Here is a 25,340-nt window from a genome sequence, read left to right on the forward strand (position 1 = left end):
AATAAAGGAGTTGGCCTTCATAATGAGTGAAGTCACTTCATCATATGAGATAAGGGTGAAAAAGGAGATAGTAGCAGAAAGCATCTGAATGATAAGAGACAAGAAAGAAAGGAGAAGAGTAAGCGTATGCTGAATGGCCTCAATATTTTTGTAAAATATGAGGCAAAGTTCTCAGCTGAGAGAGTGGAAGGAGAGGGAGCCACTGGAAGTTTGAAGAGGGATGTCAAGTTTTGAAAGAGCCAGACTGGAAATTTCAGGGATGCCCATCAATTGTGGAATAGATGAACAAATTATAATATACGATTGTGATGGAAATACTATTGTACCATAAGAAGGGATGAGCTCAATGATCTTAGAAAAACATGGAAAGACTTGCACGAAATCATGAACAGTGAAATGAGCAGAACCAAGAGAACATTGTATGCAGTTACAACAATATTGTTTTAAGAATGGCTTTGAGTGAATAAGTCATTTTCAGTATTTTAAATACCCAAATTAGCTGTAAAGGACATATGAAGAAAGATGAATCCAGAGAAAGAAATGATAAATATAAGTATATATAAAATAATTATATATATATATATATATATATATTTGTGTCTAATGGTAGCCATCTCTGAGGTGGGGAGGGAGGGGAAAAAAGAGGGAGAAGGAAATTCACATGACAACTTTGTTGTGTGTTTAAAAGGAATAGCAAGTTGTACATAGTGGATTTGTGGTTTCATGTGCAATCATCTTTTTTATTGTATTATGTTATGGAAATGCTCATTTTATTCCATGAATTAAAAAATAAATAAATTTAAATTTAAAAAAAAAGAAAGAGTCATTGTGGAGAATTAATAAGGAAAGTATTGTAGGGTTGTCTGGCAGGGGTGAAGTCCCAACTGAGGCTGTATAACATAAATTTGCAGTGGATCCAGTCAAGAACAGTTGCATGATTTTCTCCATTTTCATTCAGGAGCACATGTGAAGGGACCAAATGATTGGAGTGATCCAAGGCTGAGGATTGGCTGGGAGTAATCAGTGATATGATAAGGGGGCTAAGGATTCAAGAGATGAGGGCAGTATAAAATTTAATTGGTTCACAAAAGGTTCAAAATGGGGAGAAAAGAAGAGGAGATAGTGTAAGGGAGATGGCTTTGAAGAGAATTGTGGGATCAAGGGTTTGGAATCACAGTTTGAATGAAGAGTAGGGTTAAGGGAAGTCAGAGTGAGAGGTGAAAAGTCAATAGATGAGAATATTTCAGAATGCTTGAACATGAAGGTATTACATTTGGGGGTGATGCCGAGATTAAGGTAATGACCACTTTTGTATGTGGCTAAAATGAGGTGGAGAAGTGTAGCTCATGAGAAATGATTAGGTTGAAGAACTTGAGTAGTTGGGGTTTTTGTGGCAGAATCAATCTGACGTTGCAGTCCCTAAGTATGAGACAAGAGTTTGGGAGGAGAAAAAAAATTAATAAGCCAGATACCAAATACATTGAGGAAACAAGAGGGAATAACAGGGGTTCTGTAAACAGTGGCTACCAGGATTTTGATTGGGTGGTAGACATGGGTGTTTATGAAGGATACAGACATAGAGCAGTTTTGGAAATAGTCTATATTGTCAGTATACTGGGGACAGTGAGGCACAGATAGAAGAGGATGCTAACAAGAGATTCACTTGTGTGTTCTTCTGGTAGGAAACAAGTGAAGGGAAAGGAGGATGACACCATTAACACTTCTGTTCTATTTACCTACAATTGGTACCTCCAAATAGTGGGAATGGAACTGGTATCTCATTGATAAGACCGTGATAATGAATAGAGCCAACCGAGAAATTTGATATCTATCATCTTTATAGTTCTTTAAGGTCTATAAAGCACTTTATAGATATTATCTCAATTTATTCTGAAAACAAGCCTGGGAAATAGGTACTATTATTATGTCAATTTTACAGATGAGACAGATAGAGGTTAAGTGACTTGCCTAGAGTTACAAAGCTACTAAATTTCTGAGGCGAGATCTAAACTCAGGTCTTGCTGACTCCAGATCCAGTTCTGCCAACTAGCAACTAATAATTGCTTGGTTTATATAGCACTTTTAGGTTTGCAAAACAATTTTTGACACAGTCTCATTTGTATCTCATAAAAATCCTGTGAGATAGGTGTTATTATTGTCCCCACTTCACAATTGAGGAAACTGAGGCTGAGAGATGTCAAGTATCTTGCCCAGGAAGACTGGTTGAGGGTGGAAAAATCAGTCTAGTTTTGGTGTCCACGGGTTTTGGGAAACTGGATCTCACTCACCTTGTATCATCACTAGGTAATTGTATTGAGGAGCAAAATTTAGTAATGTCTGTGTCATTTGACAGTCTTGTTGTTCCAGAGCCTCCACAAAACAAAATAGCCATAATTCCCTGCCTTGAGAGAAGTGCTATGTAGTGGCAAACATTAAGCGTGTCATAGAAAGTATTCCTTGAACAACAGAAAGGATTTCACCCTGAGAGTATGAGAGAATCAGAAGGGCATTCCAGGAATGAGGGATGGATATTGTAATGTCCCATAATGCCCAGCCTCACAAATATCTGAAAAACAATTGTTTTTGTCATTGCTTTTTCACCAAAGTCTGAAATACACTACTGTGAATTAAAGTACTGACACCACTACTGGAATATGTACAAATATCATTTACTTGATTCTCCAGTAACAGACTGTTAGCCCTTCCAGGGCAGGGTCTATGTCTTTTTTTTTTTTTTTCACATTTTTGAATCCCTGGTGCCTAGCATTATACAAAGAGGGTCCTTGATAAGTATTTGTTGAGTGAGTGTTTGAATGATAATGCAGATAAATGTCCTCTATTAAGCATTTAATTTGAGTTAACCTATCATATTAGTGGATCACACATCCTGTATTCCAAAGAAAACCAAGAAATTCAAGAAGTCTCAAGAGCTATCCTCAGTCAATTCAAGATCTTAAGTCTAGATAATGAAATACATTATTGTGTACCAAAAGAACCAGCAGATGAAATTGCTGAGGGACTGGTAGGGTCATCAAAGATCATGGAGTATTATAGAGTAAGAGAAAGACTGAAGCCCCATGTTTTTAGGAAAGAAAAGAGTGTTTTGTATATAAAATTTAGGCCAGTAAACTTGACTTAAACTCTAGGAAAATTCTAATAACATTGTTATTGATGTCGTTATTGTTGTGTTGTTGTCATTGTTAAAGGTATGGTTTAGTAAATATCTAGAAAAGGAAGTAATGATAACAAAAAACCAACATGACTTCATCAAAAATAGGACTTGCTAGCCTGACAGAGTTTCTGTATTGATAGATCAGGTGATTTTTGCAGCTTGCCTAGCCCTTAATTTGACAAAGTCTCTCATGCTATTCTTAGCACAAAATGAAAAAAAAATATATGGGCTATAAAATTAAAGGTAGATTGAAAACAGATTGAATGGTTGGAACAAATGACTAGCCATTTATAGGCAATATAAATGTAGAAAGAGGATTGTAGTAGAGTGACCCTGCCCTACTTAACATTTTTATCAACAAGTTGGATAAAATTTTTAAGGTGTGCTTATCAAATCAACAGATGATAAAAAAAAAGGCCCAGAGGAATAGCAAACACATTGAATTACAGAGTCATGACCTAAAAATATTTTAGCAAGCAATAATATTGAACATATTAAGATGAAATTTAATAGGGAGGAATGCAAAATCTTATACTTGGGTTTAAAAATCCATTTAAAATACAAAACACATGGATATATATATGTATGAATGTATGTATATATGTATATATATATAACAATATGGTTATATAGCAATTCATCTGAAAGATATTTATTGGATTGCAAGCTTAGTATGATTCAATAGTGTGACATAGCAGGCAAGAAAACTAATTTGATCTTAGGATGGATCAAGAGAAGCTTAGATTTCAGGAATAAGAAATTGGTAGTCTCCTGGTTAGATAACATCTGGAGTATTATGTTTAGTTCTAGATGCCACCTTTTGGTTAGATATTGGTGGGCTGGAGACTTGGAGAAGTCTCAAGATAATGAAGGGCCTTGAGATTATGCCATATGAAAATCAGTTGAAGGAATTAAGGATGTTTTAGCTTAGAGATGAGAAGATGTAGAGAGAGCATGATAGCTGCTTTCAAATATTGGAAAGGATGTTTTCTGGAGGAGGGGTTGTTCCTTGGCCTTTGAGGACAGAATTAGGAACAATGAGTAAATGTTGCAAAGAAGTAAATTCAAGTTTGATATTAGAAAAAAAATCCTCTATGTTAATTAGAGCTATGCAAAAGTAAAATGGGCCATCTTCAGAGATGGAAATTTTCTTCACTGGAAGTTTTCAGTCATTGGTTGAATAACTGCTAGACTGCAAAGAAGTCATTGTTTTTCAGGCATTGGTTGAACTAGATGCTGTCTAAAGAGCTTCCTGACTCTGAGATTATGTAATTCTGTGAGTGAGCTCAGGTGCAACAGAATAGGATAGGTAAATTCTGATGGGGAAGGGAATTGGAAAAAATTGAATGTAGAATTTTCCCAGGATAAGGCACTGGAAAATCAAAACCAACAGGAGGACAGTAGGTCCCCAGGAGGGTGAGTGAATACAAAAGGTAAATAGGGGTGAGGGGAGCAATAGACACAAAAAAGGAAGATAGATGAATACTGATTTTCACATCCATTGAACCTTTTTTGAGGGTCAACCCTGCCCACAACCCTCCAAAACTTTAGCCTAAATCATCAAACTCATTTGTTTTTAAGGCAAAGTGTTTTTTTCATTCTTTCTTATCCTATCTGTAGGCTCAACAGAGATTACAAACAATCTCTACTTTGCTCAATAATGAATACTTCCCATCTATCCCTTACACAGACACATTTAAATTTCCTTTATATTTAGGTGTGTAGCACTGCAAAAGGGACAATCACAAAAAAAAATTAAAAAAGGGACAATCACATTGTTCTCAGAAATTAATTAACTCAGCAGTAACTCCCTTAAGAGAAGTCAGATAATATAAATTATGTGGATTTGGGAGGGATTTTCTGAATCTTCTATGCAACAGTTTTGAAAAAAAAAATTTTATTAAGTCTTGTTTGAAGCTCTGGTGATGCTCTCAGTAACAATGAATCATCATTAACAGGAAAAAAGAAAGAAAGAAAAACTATGTAGTATCCCATTCTAGATTACCATTTTATTGCTCTATATTTTATAAAGCATAAAACACAATCTCTTTATATAATAGCCATTGAAACCCACTCCACCCTAAAGATAGCAGTTTATTTTTAATTTTTGAGTCATCCACAGCTTTAAAATCCACTTTTATTTGTATTACATTTTAAAATAGATGGGTATGAATGCCATATTTCATTTATTTAGAAAGGTTTGAATCTACCAATAATGATTTTATTATCACCAAAAAAAAAAAAGACAACCAAGAGAGGAATCTATAACATATGTCTACTAACATATCCAATATGCAAATAGAACTGTGATCATCTTAGTTTAGATCTTTTTTTTTTTTCAGTAATTCAGATAGCAACCTAAGTTCACTCATCCTAGGACACATTTACCTATATCTTCTCATAAGTTTTACATCAGGAATATATCCAACATGATAGGTGCTATTTGTTTCTATTTTCTCCAGTTTATGCATGAAACATTAGACTTAGGCTGTAATGGAAAAGGGAAACAAGAAGTAAGGGGTAGATAGATCAGATAGATATAGATAAGGAAGCATAATGTGACATATGCAAATATCTGCAAGAGAGAAAACAGGGCAATGGCTCTCTAAGCTTGGACTCCCTTGCTTCAAATTGATGACCTATTGAAATATATAAGAACTGAAGCTAGGTCTCCAGGGGTGTGATATATACAAACATATACATATTTACGTGCAAATATATTGCCTGATTGTTCTTGAAATATTTGATTCTTGATGGGTGTTGTAAAACTAGCCAACAACAACAGCAACAACAAAAATAAAAGCCTTACTTGCAACTTGTGTAGTGATATGATTTGCTCAAAGAATATGAACTAGAACATGATCATTTTATGATCCAAGCCATGATTTTCATATGCTCATTTGTAACATATACCAGGATTTGCATTTATGTACTTTTGTTTAGCAAGGCGTTTGTCTTTAAGTAAGAGAGCTAAGTGCTTCTTTCATTCATTCCTCCATTTTGTTTCATAAAAAAGAACACTAATATGTATTATTTTCACTAAGTAGCTGTTAAAACACTGTGGAGGCAAATTGATAGAATGTAAATTTATTAAGTTGTTTTATTCTTTGTATTTGTATTCCCAGTGCCTACCTCAGTGCCTGGTGCCTAATGAGTACTTAATATACACTTGATTAATTATTAATCTGAAGTATATCCATGGTTTCAGTTTAATTTACTGTATCTTTTTTCCCCTTCTGTGTGTATATGTTGAGAGAAGAGGGAATGGTAGCTCCAATCCTCACTTATACCTTCATCATTATCTCATACACACACACACACACACACACACACACTCACACTCACACTCACACACTCACATTCACAAATACTACTTATTCCCTTATCTTCTTTAAGTCTATTGCCTAGGCCCATAAACAGATGAAAGGAGAACCCTGAAATTGAAAATAATGTTTGAGGCTGGTATCAATATTTTAAGTATTCCCACTTTCTGAGATGGTTATATCTAGGCTGTCATACCTTAGAATGTACATACATTCTTAACCTGTTTTTTTGCATCATGGATGCATTGGAACTCTGGTGAAGCCCATAGATTTCTTCTTAATTTTTTTGAAAAATTTCATAAATGAAGGCATGCTAAACTAGCTGTGAAAATAAAGACACAACTCTTTTCACCATCCAAGCTTATGCTATAACCCAGATTCCCAAGGTCACCACAAATCTACATACCTTTTGTGAGTCCATGCATCCCATGTTAAGTCCTGTATTAGGGTGAAAAAGCAGTGTTTCAGACACACATTTTATTATATTTGGCTGTTTTTCAGTGGATATCAGTGCTCCCAATATCTTACAAAAATGCTAGTAGTCTATGTGAATTATAAACAGACTAATGACAACCAGTTAGCAATAGCTTTCTTAAATTCTTTTCACCAAACTATTGTTTCTTCCCTCTGCCATCTATCCTTCACAAAGCTGTCTGACTATCTTGCTAGGAGACAGAGTGGCTAAAGTACTAATTACTCTTAGAGACAAAAAGATCTGAATTGGAATATTGCCTCATAGGCTTCAGAACTATATGACATGAGACAAATCATTTCATCCCTTTCAGCCTCAGTTTCCTCATCTGTAAAATGTAAATAATAATAGCACCTACCTCGTAAGGTTGTGAGGATCTAATGAAATAACGTGCATAAAGTGCCTTGCAAAGCTTCAAATATTATATAAATGCTAGCTACAATTCTTATTATTGTTATATGTTTGTCTCCTGCTCAAAAATTTCAGTGGATCCTACATGGTAATTAAAGTCATGCCCAGTATGGCCCCCATCTACTTTTTTCTAACTTCATTTCATCCTACTTCACTTCATTTTATATTCTAGGCAGAATGTAGTACCAGCTCTTCCCTGTACTTGACACTCTATCTCTTATTGCCATACATTTTGTATATGACATCCCTCATGTTGACATATTTTAGCTGGTTTGGCCATATTATAACATGAATATATCCACCAAACCTTAGGAGGAGCATTTTGTATACATAATAAAAATTAACAATAGAATGTAAGCACCTTGAGAGAAAGAACTGTTTTGTATTGTCTTTATTTCTCCTGCAGTTTGTATAGTATCCTGTACACAAATACAAAAGCACAGAAAAATTGCTTCATGAATGAATTATAAATATTATTTATTTTATAAATATCTTAATTTTTCAAGTTATTTTCTTCTTTCACCTGTCTTTTTTCTGAGATACTTTCTCATAAAGGGAAAGAGAAAGGACAAGATAAAGAAAAAAAGCTTTATAATGAAACTAGAATAAAAACCTGGATTAAGAAATCTTTATTATTTCATATTCACTAACATGAATAATGTAGTCACTAGTTCAAAGTTTAAAAGAGCAAGTGGAAAATTTTCAAGTATACATATTTTGTGAACGCTGGTTTTAGGAAGTCAAAGGTAACATTGTTTAAAAAAATAGTTCCTCTAACACTTAACGTTGTACCTAGGTTTATAGTAGATGTTTAATTAATGTTGATTGATTAAGTGAAATATGAGGCATCAACATTTAACTAAATGTTACTGGCATATGACACATGAGAAAGATATGGGGAAAAATACAATTTCTGAATATGAAGCAATTGAATTTAATGATCCATTCCTACTCTAAATCTATGATCCTATGAGTCTTCATGGAAATCTATGAATTAAAAAAATAAAAATAATTAGCATATCTGTAAAGAGTAGACTAGTTCATTTAAGCAACACCATGTTCTCAAAAAATCACTGAACTCTTTTTGCTTCACTGTTTTGATATACCTAAACGAATCCAAAATGAATAGTATTATCTTTCCCATGTAGTCTCTAAATTCTAAGTAATTTTCTTTAAAAACTTCAACTGTCTCTTTAACAATCTCTCATATATTTCACAGTGATACACCTTGGGATATTTCAAGGGTTAATGAGGTAAATCCAATAAGAATGTTGGGTTATTTGGCAAAAGATGTTATTTGAACAGATAACTTTTAACCATTTTTCTAGAGTTTTGAGAGGCCTTAGATATTTTCTGTGGGTCAGAGCATTTTACTCTACCTATTGAAAAGTTAGTAATTTTTCCCCAGTGTGTCTTTTATTCATTTTGTTTGTTTGTTTTAGGTGTAACACTAGAATCAGATTCCTGCCTTGATCCAGGGATCCCTGTGAATGGTCATCGACATGGTAATAATTTTGGCATCAGGTCCACAGTGACTTTCAGTTGTGATCCAGGATACACATTAAGTGATGAGGAGCCACTTGTATGTGAAAGGAACCATCAGTGGAATCATGCATTACCAAGCTGTGATGGTAGGTAAAGCCTGACCCAAAAAAAAAAATGATTATGCAGAGAGAGAAAATAATAACCAACAAAATTTCTGAAAGAATAGGGAAAGGGGCTAAAATAACTCTCATTTGAGGAAATTCCCTCTACCAATACAGGTTAGCACTTTCTTTTACAGTCAGAGAAGTAATAAGACCTCTAAGGAGTTATATGACTTGTCCAGAATCATATAGCCAGTATGTTTCAGAGACAGAACTTACCCCAGCTGGTCATGACCACCTTCCATTCTCTATCCACTCTGCCACGACACATATAGAAGCATTAATTTATTTAGCATCTAAACAAAAAGTCTTTCTTTACCTATCAACCTGTCCTGTATTTTTCCATTAATAGTTATTCACATGTGAAATAAATTGTTTTTTAAAACTGAGATTCTCTATGGTACAATTGTCTCCAGTAGGCATAAGAATCCTAGGAAAGAACGCAAGGTACAGTAAATTTTGAGTTGGAAGACTTGGCTTAGATTCCTAGATTCCTTACCCGTGACACTGGGCAAGTGATTTCCTTTCTTTGAGTGTCAGTTTCCTCATCTGACAAATGAGAGAATTAGGCCAAATGGTTTCTAAGATCCTTTAGCTCTATTGCTATTCAACATTATATATATATATATATATATATATATATATGTGTGTGTGTGTGTGTGTGTGTATATATGTATATATGTGTATATATATGTGTGTATATATGTATATATATATGTGTGTGTGTATATATATATATATATATATATATATATATATGTATTTGGGCAAGCCTCACTTTATAGCATTTAGCTTACAATGATTCACATTGAAAGTTCCCAGTTAGTTCCATCCATATTATTATTTCCAAAACCTAGAGCACTTAGCCTACAAACTTTCTGACATATTTCAACTTATGTAGCCCTGTTCTCCCTACTATAGGGTCAGGATGACCTCTCTTAGTTTGCACAAGTCTGTTCCCAACATTCCTCTAGTTCTCAGTCCCTCTCGTAGGTCAAGGGATTTCTTTACCTATTTTTTTCATGACCCCCAGAGCTTTTCTTCCTCCCTTGCACATCTTTCTAAGTAAATAAAGGCAAATTAAATGTTATGTCATGTTATGGTTACTTTCTGTACTATTCTGCTTTATCTGCATATACTTTTTAATGAGTGGTTATATCAGTTATAGTTAATTAAGCATGGTATTCACATTTAAAAGTTGGGCATTATACATAATTGTACATCTGAGGGCTTGATGAAAACAAAGAACAGTTGGAGAACTACCAACAGACATTATCTGTCCTCAAAAATTTTCCAATGAACATCTTTTCCCTCTCTTAGGTTTATCATTACTTGGATCCAAATATCCTCCGAACAATATTTTAATTGGGGGATGAGGGAGGAAATAACCAGGACCAAAAAAGAGAGACAGAAAGAGAAAGAGTTAAGAAAAGAAAGAAAATAGGCATGTCTTAAGTGCTTACTGTGTCAGGCACTATGCTAGGTACAAATGCAATCAAAAAGATAGACATTGCTTTCAAGTAAGAGACGGGATAAGAGAAACTGAGTCAAAAACAGAGACAGAGAGCTTTTTAAAAATAAGTCTTAGTTGTTTATCTGCTAAACATCAGATGGGTACATTGTTCTGGACTAAGTGATGACCTTGTGAATGTAATACGAGGTATCATAATATCATATCCAGTCCTTACACTGGATCTTTGATTTCGTTGGTCTTGGGAGCTCTAGGCTGAGGAAACACCTACAAAAGCAGCTTTCAATTTAAGTCTTAGTTGCCTATATCACCAAAAGATTAAGTGACTTCCTTGCCCATGGACACACAACCAGGGAGTGCATGTTAGAGATAGATCTTGAATCCAGGTCTTCTTGGCTTTGAAAATACCTTTCCATCAGTATATCTTGCTGTGCAATGTAATATGATGATGATATTTTGATTCCTCAGAGTTGAGATTGCATCACCTAAAATTTTGATATAAATTATATATGGCATTTGGGTTGACTGTCTCTTCATAAATTGCATAGACTTGTGCTTGGGACAAGATTTTAATACTACATTTCTCTTAGTGTAAAGAAAAAAAAATCAAAATCACATGTGAATAATAAAAACAGAATTAACAAGTACTCACTTGTGCTACAAATCATTTTATATCCCTGGGCCACATATTACTGAAGGGTAAAGTAAGGAGACTGGGTCGAATGACCTGTAAGGTCACTTGCAACTTAACATCTATATTGCCATATACTATTTCAAGGACTCAAATTTTCAAAAGCCAAGCACAACAGTGCTCTTCAATTGGCTTTTGTAGTACACATGTAGTACACACATACAGTGTTTATTGAAACCGTATGTAATAAAAATCTAACTTCTTAGTTAGATCTTAGTTCTGCAAAACTATAGAAATATAAATAAGAGATATCTAGGTAATAAAAAAAAACCCATTGGTATTAACCACTGAAAGACTTTGCCACCATAAAGAGCTATGAATTCTATTTTAAAGTTATATTCACTAATTTTATCAAGTTTGATACTCTTAACTGACAATGGCAAAATTAAGGAGTAAAATTGGAGGAATCTTTGCATGACACATATTTTCACTCCATGCTTTTAATTTGATTGATCAATGAAAGTTCCATTTGGATTTCTATTTTCCCCCTCTCTTTGTTCATCCATTATGTCTCTTCCCTCTGTCAACAACCCACCTTTTTTTCATATCATTCATACAAAACCTTGATATCTTTCCCTCAACTTGTTGCATAAAACTAATGCATGGTTTATAAAGTACTATTATATTGTCACCTAATATCTTTCTCTTGAATTCTGAGAAATTTGAATTTGTTTGAGATAATCCTTTCCTATCATTTGCAACCACATTATGTCACTAGAAAAAAAAAGTCATATACTGAGAAAAATTTCATGTTTCTTCCCAAACTAAGAGAAGTTGAAGAATACATGAAAAGATGAAACATATGCATAATATCATACAAACTGTGAAGAAATATGGAGTTAATTCTAAGGGGCATAGAGGGATTTATTTCTCAATTTCTCTAATGGGCTATAACTTCAAATTAAAAATAAAATAAAATAATCCCTAAGACTGTATCTGGAAAAGACCCAGACATATAAACTGTGAAGAATGTAGACTATCATTAATTCAGTTCTACAAAGATTATTTGAGGTATTCATTTGGGTATTTTTCCCTTCCAGGACAAACTCTAAGTTATTTGAAGACATCAACATCTATAAATTTAAAATCCTACCTGCTGCAGATATTGGCAGACACAAAAACCAAATGACTAACTGAATTTTTAACTTTCCTTTTGGATATATAGGGGATGATAGAGAAAGGAGCACATCATGGTTAAGTGACTTCTTGATCTACATGGTGATGGATAAATGATATTTTATCAACCAATCAATCAGGAAACAATTATTAACATCCTACTATATTCCAGATACTATGTTAGGTCCTGAGGGTGCAAATTTAAAAATGAAATAATCTCTACCCTTAAAGGGCTTACATTCCATTGGAAAACAACTTTCACACTTAAGTGTAAATTTAAAATATTTATAAATATATAAAAATATACCAAGGGAAAAATGTGTTCTGTTGTGAGAAATGAATTCAGTCAGGAAGACCTGGGTTTGTGTCCTCCCTTTGACAAATACTGGCTATAGGATGCTGGACAAGTTACTTTACCTCTCAGTGCTTCAGGTAATTCTTTAAGATTAAGAATTATCCTTTTGGAGAATTTATTGTACCAATGAATTTCATTTCTGGTCAAAAAAAAATTTAAGGGGAAAATATGTGTGTGTATATATATATATATATATGTATATATACTATTTCCCTTCATGTCAAATGATAAATACATCAAAACTAGAAAGTTGCACATGTTAATAACTTGAGGGCGTCTCTCTATTTAGGTGAAATTTAACCTCATTGTACTTTATCACAGGACTAAATCTCAAAACTTTGCAATAAATGAACTTGTTTACATGACATGTTTACTCCAAACATTGGCCACCTATGGAATAATTCTGCTTTTCTTGTTATTTTGAAGTTTACGTGGAGTATTTCTTACTCCTGAAACAACCAAAAATAGGAACAGCCTTTTAATAGCTGAGGAAATAACAAGTCTTCCTCTCCAGGCATGAATATATTATAAAGATTGCTACTTGGAGACATTCAATTCTTTCCTCTTTTTCACCATTTTGTTGGGAATGTGTGACAAAATACCTGCTGAAGCATAGAGTTACTGTTATTTTGATCTTAGACTTGTCCTGAAGAGTTGTGAAGAAGGAAAGCTCAAGTTATTTTGGTGATTTAGAGGAGGTGCTAAGGAAAAAAAAAGTACTATTTCTCTCAACTTGGAAAGCATCTGAAAGTCATCACATTATCTCACCATTTAATATATTTTTATAAAGTCCTGAAAAAGGAAATGATATAATGCTATCCTAAAGCTCTGACTTGGAATAAGCCCACCCTAATCTGTATGTATGCATATATAATGCCTTGGTGGTCCTGTCAAGCAAGGTTGACTATTAAATATTCTATGTCAGCCTCCTCTTTGTCTTTCTTTCTACATGGTGCTGTGGAAATTCTTTTGCATTTTGAGTTAGAGGTCTTGGGTTAAAATCTTGATTCTGCCACTATTACTTCTGTGACCTTAGTCAAATAAATTAATGTCTCTTGGCACTAGTTTCTTCAGCTATAAAATGAGAGATTTGGACTAGTTGGCCTAAGAAGTCCTTTCTAGCTCAAACTATGATCTATGATCTATGAATGCTTGCTAGACTTAGAGTCAGGGCCCTCATGACTAGGAATGAATTATTTACCATTTCATGTAAGGTACATTACTGTTATCTCTCTAGATAGATTCCTATAGGTAAATAGGACATTTTGTTTCTTTAAATATGATGAGAGCTGTCATAGCCCTAGACACATATTAAGTGTTCTATATTTTTGATTGACCTATTAACGTTAACTTTTAAGAATTTGTCAAAGAGTTGACTACAAACAAATGATTCAATAATGGCCAACTAAGACTTCCTTGACATCCAAATCAAGAGGCAGCATATTGTAACCAAGTACTAGACTTGACGTCAGAAAGACCTGGTTTCAAATCTTGACACTTATTAGGTATGTGACACTAAGCAAGTAACTTAATCTTTCTGGGCCTATGTTTCCTCAGTACCAAAAATGGTATAGTGCCTACTTTATAGAATAATTATAAGACAAAAAATGAGCTCAATTATGTATAAAGAGAAAGAATTTTTCCATTTATAAGAGAAATCTTCTTAGTTATTAAAACTTTCATAAGTTAGAATAGTCTGCTAAGGAATGTCATGAATGCCCCTTTATTCAAGGTAAATGTAAAGGCTGGAGGGTGTAGAGGGGATTTTTAGCCAAAACACCTATCGGTTTTACTAGATGTCATCTTTTCTAGCTCTGAAATTCCATGAGGCTAGATAGCCACTTGACAAGAATCTTAGAAGGAAGGTATTTGCTCAGATATGGGTTGGAATAGATTATAGGATTAGCAACCTAGAGCTAGAAGGAATAAACCTTAGATGTCTAATTTAGAGGTGTCAAATTCATTTCATTCTGACCATATACTGCCATGCACTCTCCTGTGTAAGGCCCAAACTAAACAGTTAATTTATAATTTTCTAAGACAATATGTGGCCTGTAGGTATCTTTCTATTTGAATTTGACACTACTAATCCAATCCATCTCTAAAGAGTCTAAAATGACTGGTCGAAATTTTAAAAAGACAGTAAGTGGATACTAACCCAAGTCTACTGACTACAGATCCTGCACCCTTTCTACTATATCAGACGTATCCCATGACTTCTGAGGTCTCTACAATTCTTAGCTATTTTGATGCCTTGGTGAGGAAAATATAACCTCTGGCTCATTAGAAAAATCATAATCTAGAAGGAGGGATAATGACTCCCATTGCTAAAATGGAAAGATTCAACCAATCCATACCTTGGATGTATGTATAATAAGAGCTTCTGTTAGCCATAATTGGGCTGCATATGGTTTGTCCTCTCTATTACTAATCTATCAAATACCTGGAAGGCCTCAGTCTAAGCAGGAGTTTCTGTCAGTGGTCAGCGTTTATTTAACCAGAATGATTGATTGGTCTAAACCTTACAATATTACAATATAATGGATAACAGCTTTACTATCTATGTTTGTGTAAAAAATAATCTGATAGACATTAGTAAATATGCACCAATTTCATAGAACTCTTCATGTATATGCAATTTGAGGGCAAGATGATTGAGGAGTGAATAAAATTACCATATTGATCCTAAGGTAAGCTGCCTTCAAATATAGACAAGCCCAACCTTCCATACACACACACCCTACAATGAGATCTCTTTGAAGGGTGGGGGAAACTCCACTTGCAATTATTATGAAAATTAACAATAATTATAGGACACATTAAGATTTTACACAGTAATTACCTAGTGCATCCAAGATAAAATACAAAATCCTCAGCCTGGAATTTAAAGCCCTGCCCAATATGGCTCTCAACTACTTTTGCACTCATATTTCATGTGATTCTCCTTTACATACTCTATTCAATATGGCCTGTTAATTGTTTCCCACTTAAGACCATCTATCTTTCACTTCTGTTCCACTGCTTTAATGGTCCTTCATGTTTGGAATATACTCCCTCCTTATCTCTACTCTGTGTAATCCAATAAGAAATATATGTAAAGTACTTTGTAATCCTTAAAGCACTATATAAAATATGAGCTTATATATCATTATCATTATTATTAGAAACTCTAGCTTCCTTCAAAGTACTGCACAGGTGCTATCTTCCTGACCTTTCCAAGTATTGGCACCATTCTTGAAAGTACCTTCCATTTACTTTTACCTGTGTACCTTTTAAATCCCCGTAACTGAATGTAAGTAAGTACCTTGAGGGTAGAGAGGATTTCATTTTTTTTGTCTCTGTATGCCTAACAATAAGCAGAGTAAGCATTTTGTACATACTAGGTCCTAAATAAAGTCATATTGAAATGAATGGATGCTGGATTTGGAAAGCCAAAAAGTGCATTATCATATATCCCTTGGCCTTTTTTATTTTCTTTTGTCATTTTCTGAAATTTCTTTCCTGTAAATCTGTAAGCTACTTTCTCCAATAGAGTCTTCTGTTACATATTGAATCTGTTCAATCTCATTAGGAAATCTTCAAGTGAGGGGAAAAGTTCATAATAAACCTGTTATTAATATGGTTGAGATTTTGCATGAGTTCAGAATCTACAATAGAAGGCAGCTAGGTGGCTCAGTGGATAGAGTGCTGGTCTAGAGTCAGGAAGATTCTTCTTCTTGAGTTGAAACCTAACCTTAGACACTTACTAGTTATATGACCCTGGGCAAGTCACTTAACCCTGTTTGCTGAAGAAAGAAATGGCAAACCACTCTAGTATCTTTGCCAAGAATACCCAAATGAGGTCAAGAAGTGTCAGACATGACTGAACAACAATGAAAACAAAAGATGTCTCAGTGGATAGAGCACTGGGCCTGGAGTCAGGAAGATTTGAGTTCAGATTTGGCCTCAGACATTTACTAACTCTGTGGCCCTGGGTCAGTCAGTCACTCAACCTCTTTTTGCCTTAATCCATTGGAAAAGAAAATGGCAAACCACTGCAGTATCTTTGCAAGAAAACCCCATGGTCTGTGGGTTCACAAACAGTCAAGCATGACTCATTGAACAAGAAGAACCTACAATCTGTTAGCCATCACTGGGTTGCATATGCTAGTTATGTCATCATTACTTTATCTCTCACATAGTCCCTTGATGACAAGTGTACAATGCTCTGCTTTAAGTGTAACAAAAGATACATCAGCAAGATAGGCCTGCCTTGAAAAATTCATTGTTCTCTATGACGATGCAAAACTACAAAAATTTACTGTAGTATTTCATCTGGAAATATATAAATGACCCATGATTTCTTCATATTAAGGAAGTTAACCGATACAGGTTTTAATCCAGCCATGTTCTAGTATTAGGGAGTTGCCTGGGTACATAGAAAGTAAGTGATTTGCTCAGTGTCCACAGCTCGTAGGTGTCAGAGGTAGGATTTCAACCCAGGTCTTCCTTATTCAAAACACAGAATTCTATCCACAGGGCCATGGTGTCTCTCATGATTTTGTACAGTTTTGAGGGGGAAAGAATACCAAGACTGTATTAAGAAGCAATAAATAAATAAGCAAACAAATAAATAAATAGATGAGTCTACTAACCATATAGATTGACATCTCTAATGATTAATGATTAGGTTGGCCTATGGACAATTCAAGTATTGGGAAATCAAAATGGCAATGTGCAGAATTGCCTCTAGTTTTATGTGGAACAGAAGGGAAAGAAACCTTTGCAATTATCTTTTATTCTCAAATATACTTTTTTCAACTGCCTGAATATCAGAATCTTCTATAAATTGGCTCTCCTCTAAGTATACTGGCAAAAATTTCCAGATGCCCTCAGCTCCCCTCCCGTCTTTCTCTATCCTATGTGCTTTTCTCCTCTGTGCTAGAGGCTTCTTCTGAAGGGGATCTGGGTCAGTGAGAGGAGGCGAATGTTAGGAATAGAAAAGAAAAATTATAGCCTTAAGGATAACAATCACAACATGTAACTGTTACTTGAAAAATTTCCTAGAATAGACTAGTCTGTGTAGGAAGAACTAAATTAAATTCAAATTACATACAAATGTATATGTGGCCCTCCTAACTGGAATGTTAGGACCTATCCTCATAGGATAGGTTAGGACCTAACCTAGGACATATCCTCATAGGAACCAGTTTTAATATATAGAATATTGATCAAAAGTGAAAGTACTAGACCTTTCATTTCTACCTAACAAACTACATCCCTACTGCCTATTTCCTAATTTATTTGAGAAAACAAATAAACATACAAAAATATTGCTGTCTTTTCACCAATTATGTCATTTAACTAAAAGGAGAACTTTGACAAAAAGGAAAAAAAAGTAGGTACCTGTCCTAGTGGATGTGTTCTCTTCTCTGAGTCTACATGTTTGGATATAAAATACACTTAAAGACTATTTTGCCTATAATGTGAAATGAAGGTTATCCCTCTGCATCAATTGGTATGGACAATATACTACTTCCTGAACTTCCTAAACAGTCTGCACTGACATGTGGAAAGACCACAGTAAATGACTATAACAATTTTCAAGTGCACCTTTTGACGTGTGTGTGTGTGTGTGTGTGTGTGTGTGTGTTTGATTGAATATCCAATGACTTGGAAATTAGTGCACCAGGAGTGGGGTAGACATAGCATAAATATAAGAAGTGCTTTGAATGGCCTGAAGAAAAGTTTTTGTTTAATTATTATAGTACATTATTTAGAAAAGGCTCCAATCACAAGTTAACATGGCATGATCCTTAAATGTTAGAATGAAAGGAGGGAGGGAAGGAGGAAAGGAGTGAAGGTGGGAGGGAAGGAAGGAGGAAGGGATGGAATGAAGAAAGGAAGGAGAGATGGAAGGAAGGAAGGAACAAAAAAAGAGGAAGGAAGTAGGGAGAGAAGTAGAGAAAAGCAATTATTAAGAACTCACTACGTGCCAAGTTCTGTATTAAATGCTGGAGAAGATACAAATACCCAAATAAATACATTCTCTGCCCTCAAGGAGTTCACATTCTAGTACAAGAAACAACACACAAAAGTGGCCAGGAAGGGGCATTTTGCTTCAGAAAGTTTTGAGGAGTATGAGTGGTGCTATTAGTAGATTAATACACCTCACTCAGGAACAATGTCAAAGCCGATTTGATCATTTTTCATGGTTCCAGAGCTGAGTGGATAGGAAAAGGGGGAAGGGTAGGTAACCTAGGAGCCTGTAGGTGATTATAGATGAGGCTGTGGAGAAGATGGAAAGAAAGAAGAGAGGGGAGTAAAATAAGGTTAAGGCTTTTCCTAAATAATATTCCAAGGGAAGCATTCACCAATTAGGACATTAAGTCTCTGGCCTGGGCATTGAGGATGCTGTTGTGGAGACGTTTAGAGAGTAGGGAGTAAAAAAAAAAATCATACTAACAAATGGGTTACAAGTCCACTGAATTTGGGTTACTTAGGTCAAATCACCACTACCAAAAATATCAGTATAGCAGACTAGAATCTCTCCTTTCCTATTACTTTGACTTAACAATTTTACAACATGGACATTTGCCTAGAGATGCCATTATGGCTCCTGGTCTGGCGCTTCTCTATAAAATATGCACATTAAAAAAAGACTATCAATTAATAACTTTCTAAAAATCAATTTCAGGCATATCCAAACTCATATATTACTATGAATAAATCTGTGGTGTGAGTGTCTGAGAAGGGAATAATCTTCATAATTTGCTAGTTGATATTCTTCTCCATGAAATTATACTTCCGAGTACCTTCCTTTTGTTTATATTAATCCTCTGGTAGAGGATTGTAAAAGTTACTCCAAAAAAATCTGCTTATATGTATCTCATTCTGGACAGATAAAAGGTTATCAGAATATGATAGCTACTAATTTTGAATTTTATGTTAATTTTGCTCATCCTAGAAGAAAATACATAGCTGCTGATATTTGAAGGTAGAAAAATCTCAAGAGATGATACTGATGAGTGGTTAAAATTATAGAGGATATTTTGTGTTCTGATGAATTTTATGTGATTTCTTTGCTTTTGTTTGGTATTCCAAAGACTTGTTTATAATCACATTTTTGTTAACCTAGACTAGCTTAATAAGCTTTATTGAGGATAACTATATAATTTCATGCATGAATTAACTAAATCTTATTTAAATAATACTTGTGATGGACCTGGATATGCAGATTACTAAATGCAATGCACACTGTTGAAAATCATGTGAAAATCTTCCAGATGGCATCTCTTTCAGTGGCCATTCATTTCTCTACACTCAGAAAGGAAATTTAAATGTATAGCTTCATTAAGTCATAGAATCCTGGGCTTTTTTTTTTCTTACCTCTTTCCAAAATTGGAAAAGGATAAGACCTTAATGATTACCTAGTACATATTCTTCATCTTATAGTTAAAGAAATTGAAGCCCATAATGGTGAAATGCTTTACCCAAAGTCACACTATCAACTATTAGCACAACGAATACTAAATCCTAGGCCTTGGAGTCCCAGTTCAATGCTCTTTTACTCAATCAAGTCAAGTAAAATTTATTTGACTTTTATTTTTATTTAGTAAGCAGCATCTATCTGCCAGGACCTGTGCTAAACTCTGCTAATACAAAAAAAAAGAAAGAAAGAAAGAAAAAAGGAAAAAAAACAAACAACAAACAAAAAAAACCAGCCCCTGCTCTCAAGAAGCTCATGATCTACTGCAGTAGATAGCATATAAACAACTGTATACAAACAAGATACAAAGAAGAAATTGGAGATAATCAAAAAAAAGAGAAGACATTACCATTAAGGGAGGTTGGAAAGGCTTCTTGCAGAATGTAGGATTTTAGTTAAGATTTGAAGGAAGCCAATGAAGGTAGGAGCTGGAGATGAGGAAAAAGAGATAGTATTCCAGGCATATAGGACAGTCAGTGAAAGAGTATAGGAATATGAGATATGTTTTGTAAGGAACAGCAAGGAGGCCAGTGAGACTAGATAATAAAGTACATGTATGTGAGTAAGTATAGGAATAGGAAAACAGGAAGGAGACAAGTTATGAAGGGTTTTGAAAGCCAAATAGAAGACTCTATATTTGATTCTGATGGAAATAGTTTATTAGGGTTTAGGAGTGACATGATCAGATTTGGGCTTTAGAAAGATCACTTTGGTAGCTGAATGGATGATGGACTGGATTGGGGTAAGACTTGAAGCAGGAATATTAACCAGCAGGTTATTGCAATAATCCTGAGGTGAGGTGATGAGGATTTGCACTAGGTTAATTGCAGTGTCAGAAGAGACAAAGGCCTATTTAATGGAGATGTTATGAAAGTAAAATACACAGCACTTTAAAACTGATTAAATATGCATCATGAAAGAGAAGAGGAATTGAGGAGATATCTAGATTGTGTGCCTGGATAAGTGGAAAGATGATGGTGCCCTCAACATTAGTAGGAATGTTATAAAGGGGAGAAGTGCTTGGAGGGGAAATAATGAGTTCAGTTTGGACATGTAGAGTTTAAAACTATAGTATATCCAATTCCAATTGTCTAATAGACAATTGGAAAGGCAAGACTGGAAGTCTTGGGAGAGAGTTTAGGACTAGATAAATATATTTGAAAATTATCTGTATAGATAATGTATAGAAATGATCATTGAATCCATGGGAGCTGACAAGAGCACCAAATGAAATAGAAGGCAGGAAGAAGAAAAGAGGGCTTAGGTCAAATCATTGGGAGAGTGATACCCAAAAATAACAGACACAATCTAGATAAAGATCCAGCAAAAGAGACTGAGGTCAGACAGATAAAGAGGAGAACCAGAAGAGAGCATTGTCATCAATCAAGAAACATTTATTGAGTAACTACTATGTTTGAAGTACTATGGCAGTTTCTGGGTATACAATGATAAAAGTGAAACAATCTCTCCATTACACTTATCTATTCCATTACTGCAAGGCAGTTAGATGGCACAGTGGATAGAGTGCTGGACCTGGAGTCAGGAAGACTCTGGCCTCAGACATTGACCAGCTGTGTGATCCTGGGCAAATCACTAAATTCTATTTGCCTCAGTTTCATCTTCTGTAAAATGAGCAGGAGAAGGAAATAGCAAACCAGTCCAATGTCTTTGCCAAGAAAATCCCAAATGGGATCACAAAGAGTCAGATGACTGAAAAACGACTGAACAATAATTGCATTACATTACACTTGTGTTTTTCAAATGACATGTCTAACATTTCTTCCTTGTGAATTTAAATGATTTGATTTAAGAAAGAAATATATAAAACTGAGGGATGTCCTATTTTTTGTGTGGTTTTGGAATCTGGAAAATTTCAAGTATTTTAAGAAAATTACAAATTATTTACTTTATATACATTTATTAGCATCTTAAAATTGCAGTACTCAATAAATACTTCCAGTTGTAATAAAATTTAAGTCTCTCACAGTTGTATTCCTCTTCTTTGTCAGCTAAAATTAGCCTTTTTATCAGCCCATATTCCACATGATATATTTTATTATAGGTCACTCTTCTCTTGCTGAGGGGGTTACCACAGAAACCAGCTTCTTTAGAAACTACATTCTGACCAATGTAATTTGCATAGATGTGTATGAATTTTAATTTGGGCTCAGGTTCACAGTTTTTTCTCTATTTGTGTCCTGTGTCTTGTGTAACCACTCAGGGTATTCCTGAATGAGTTGGTCTATTGTAAAAAGCCAACATAAGTAAAGTTGATTTATCATCTTTTTCCCTAATGTAACAATGGATCACTATTTTTAACCTTTTGGCTAGCTGGAAAACATTCTTAAAGTCCCATATACTGTAACTAGCTATAAAGCTCCAACTGACTGATGTTTTTGCTTTCTTACATTCAGCTCTGTGTGGAGGCTATATTCATGGAAAGAGTGGAACTGTACTTTCACCGGGATTTCCTGATTTCTATCCAAACTCTCTAAATTGTACTTGGACTATTGAAGTATCTCATGGAAAGGGTAAGAATGAAATAATGTATTGCAAATATATTAACAAAACCATGTACAAGATGAAAACATGCTGAGGGCAAAATGAAATAAAAGCATTTGTTAATCTGTGAAATAAGGAGGCACTTCATTTAATTTCCTTGGATAAATATATTTCCCTCACCGCTAATATCTTTGCTTTGGTGTTTAAGCTTTATTTGCCACAGCTTAGATAAATAGATAGACAGATAGACAGACAGATACGTAGATAGATAAGAGAGAGAGAGAGAGAAAGAGAGAGAGAGAGAGAGAGAGAGAGAGTTACTCCTTAAATGATCAGTGCCTGAAGAAAGAGTGGATATATCACTTTGTTCCAAAGTTGTCAGATAGCTGAGATTCATGGGAATTAGTAAGAGAGTCTAAAGAACAGAAATCTACCTCACTAAAATGGAAAGGAAAATAGAAATGGAGCAGTAAAGAAATAGGTATGATGGTTAATTAAAGAAAAATTCAGTATCTACATTCAGCAGAGCTAAATAATATCTAGCACATTGCCTTTCATAGTGTTAGTCTTTCGTTAATATTTGAGTTGAATTGAATTAAATTGAGAAGTGTCAAATAAAAATCTTGCCATGACACAGCAGTCCGAGAGCTGTTGTCTCTTCTGAGAGAAGGTCATAAAGGAATAGCCTTAAAAAATTCTCATGATTTTGCAAAAAAAAAAATTAATAGCTGTCAAAAGATCCTCAGTGTTACATCATGCTATAATGGGCACATATTTCATTCTCCTCAAGGAGAATGAAAACTATGCAGAAATGTCAAGATAAATATAATAAAGATAAAAAGCTCCAATTTTTTTAATTGCAATACTCTAATTTCTTCACATTTTTGTTTAGTTTAAAAAAACTATTATTACATTGTATGCATACATATGAAATATTAAAATATAATTTTACTTTATTATAGAAAAACACAGATATCTTTCATATATAACAACTGAAATCAGACTTTTTAAATGGTCATGCATTCAGTGATATGAATTTAAACTTTGTGTCCTCAAGGACAAGTTTCAAAAAGGGCATCCTTAGATTTTCTTGAGTAGAAATCAAAAAGGACACTTGTGTCCTATTTTGACTTTTATCTCTTCTCTGTTCCTCCTGGGAATTTAAATGTCCTCACAGAAAAATACTTAAAATTATATTAGTTTGTTGATCTGTCTAAAGCCAGGTGTTTTATGATTTTAGCTTCTTGAAAAATGAACTTTTCTGAGAAGCCACTGATATGTTCCATTTTTGAACATCCTTCCACAATTCTTGATTCCTGTAGATAAGCTTGACTTTTGAAATGTGGAAATTTTTCTCACAATCAATCACTACAGTAAATATAGTATTGCCTTTTCCTGATTCCTGAACCTTCAAGTTTACTTTTACATAGTAAAGTAATATTTCACTTCTGAATCCCAGAAGTTACTCTAATAGCCAAAGGAATTATTCATTAGAATATGATTCTTTCAGAGTAAGAAAATAATACCAACATAGTTGTTGAACCTATCCAGACCAATTGGAAGGGGAGGGCATTTGACAAAGGTTGATGACAGTGTTATTTTTTTCCACTGTAAAAAGGAGGATGCTGTGAAAGGTTTGTTTACCCTATGAGCAGAAACAGTGCTGTGTGCATCACTGGCATAGGTATCAATCATGACTAGCATGAAAAAGATTGGGAAGGGGACAGAATGGGACAAGAGGAGTGACAGGATTTTTTTTTTTATTTTGTCTTTTTATCTGTCAGCGCCTTACAGAATGCCTTCCTTTTAGTAAGTGTTTAATAAATGTTTGATTGGTTTGGTTATATTGGGAATAGGAATAATCTCAGGATAGTAACACAATATGCTAAATTTTTCTTTCAAATTTCCTGTATTATGCTAATGAATCAGTTAATGAGAAGCCAATCTAATTTCCCATTGCTACAATCCGACAGCTTTGGTTCTGAGGGCTTAAAAGGAAGTGAAAGTTATCTGTTGTTTCTCAATATGTTTTAAAGGGTTCTCAAGTGCATTTCTATATGCTTATGAAAACTTCCAAATTAATATTTATTCAGTCTACTAGCTAGAATTTTCCCATATAGTCAAACATATCTTCCTCTTCTTAACGAGAGGTGGTGAACTATAGATGTGGAATGGGGCTTACATTTTTAGATATGGCAAATGGGTTGATTTATTTTTATTTGTTTATTTATTTGTTATAAGAGGTTGGTTTTGTTGGAGATAGAAAAAGGGAATCTCTACTAGTGGCAGTGGAATTTTGAATAAAAAAATGTCAAGAAAACATTTAAGAAAAATAAATAAATTAATAAATACAATTTAAAAACAGTCATTGAGCAACTATGTGGCACAACAGATAAAGTATTGGGCTTAGAATCAGGAAGACTCTTCTTCCTCAGTTCAAATCTGGCTTCAGACACTTACTACTTGTGTGACTCTGGGCAAGTCGTTTAACCCTGTTTGCCCCACTTTCCTCAAACCACTCCAGTTATCTTTGTCAAGAAAACCCAAGTGGGGTCACAAAGAGTCAAACATGACTGAAATGACTGAACAACAAAAATAATTATAATCATAATTTTCCCAGCTAGAATTTATGTCCCAATTTTTTTTTGTAAGGCAAGCTGTGATGTTCATTCTGCAGCCTAGATATAAGTAGGCAGGAACTCAGTTAAATAAA

At 34.4% G+C, this 25,340-nt stretch overlaps 1 protein-coding gene across 1 annotated transcript in view; it reads left to right on the forward strand.

Moving 5' to 3' along the window:
* The window catches only part of CSMD1 (CUB and Sushi multiple domains 1), a 2,488,924-nt gene that overhangs the window by 1,903,001 nt on the left and 560,583 nt on the right, over positions 1 to 25,340 (forward strand). The window contains exons 18-19 of the mRNA XM_027840340.1: positions 8,821 to 9,009; positions 22,540 to 22,656. Of these exons, the coding sequence (XP_027696141.1) occupies positions 8,821 to 9,009; positions 22,540 to 22,656 (306 nt within the window). The remainder of the gene's footprint in view (positions 1 to 8,820; positions 9,010 to 22,539; positions 22,657 to 25,340) is intronic.

Source organism: Vombatus ursinus, unplaced genomic scaffold, assembly GCF_900497805.2.
Source record: "Vombatus ursinus unplaced genomic scaffold, bare-nosed wombat genome assembly UNPS02014841.1, whole genome shotgun sequence".
NCBI lineage: Eukaryota > Metazoa > Chordata > Mammalia > Diprotodontia > Vombatidae > Vombatus > Vombatus ursinus.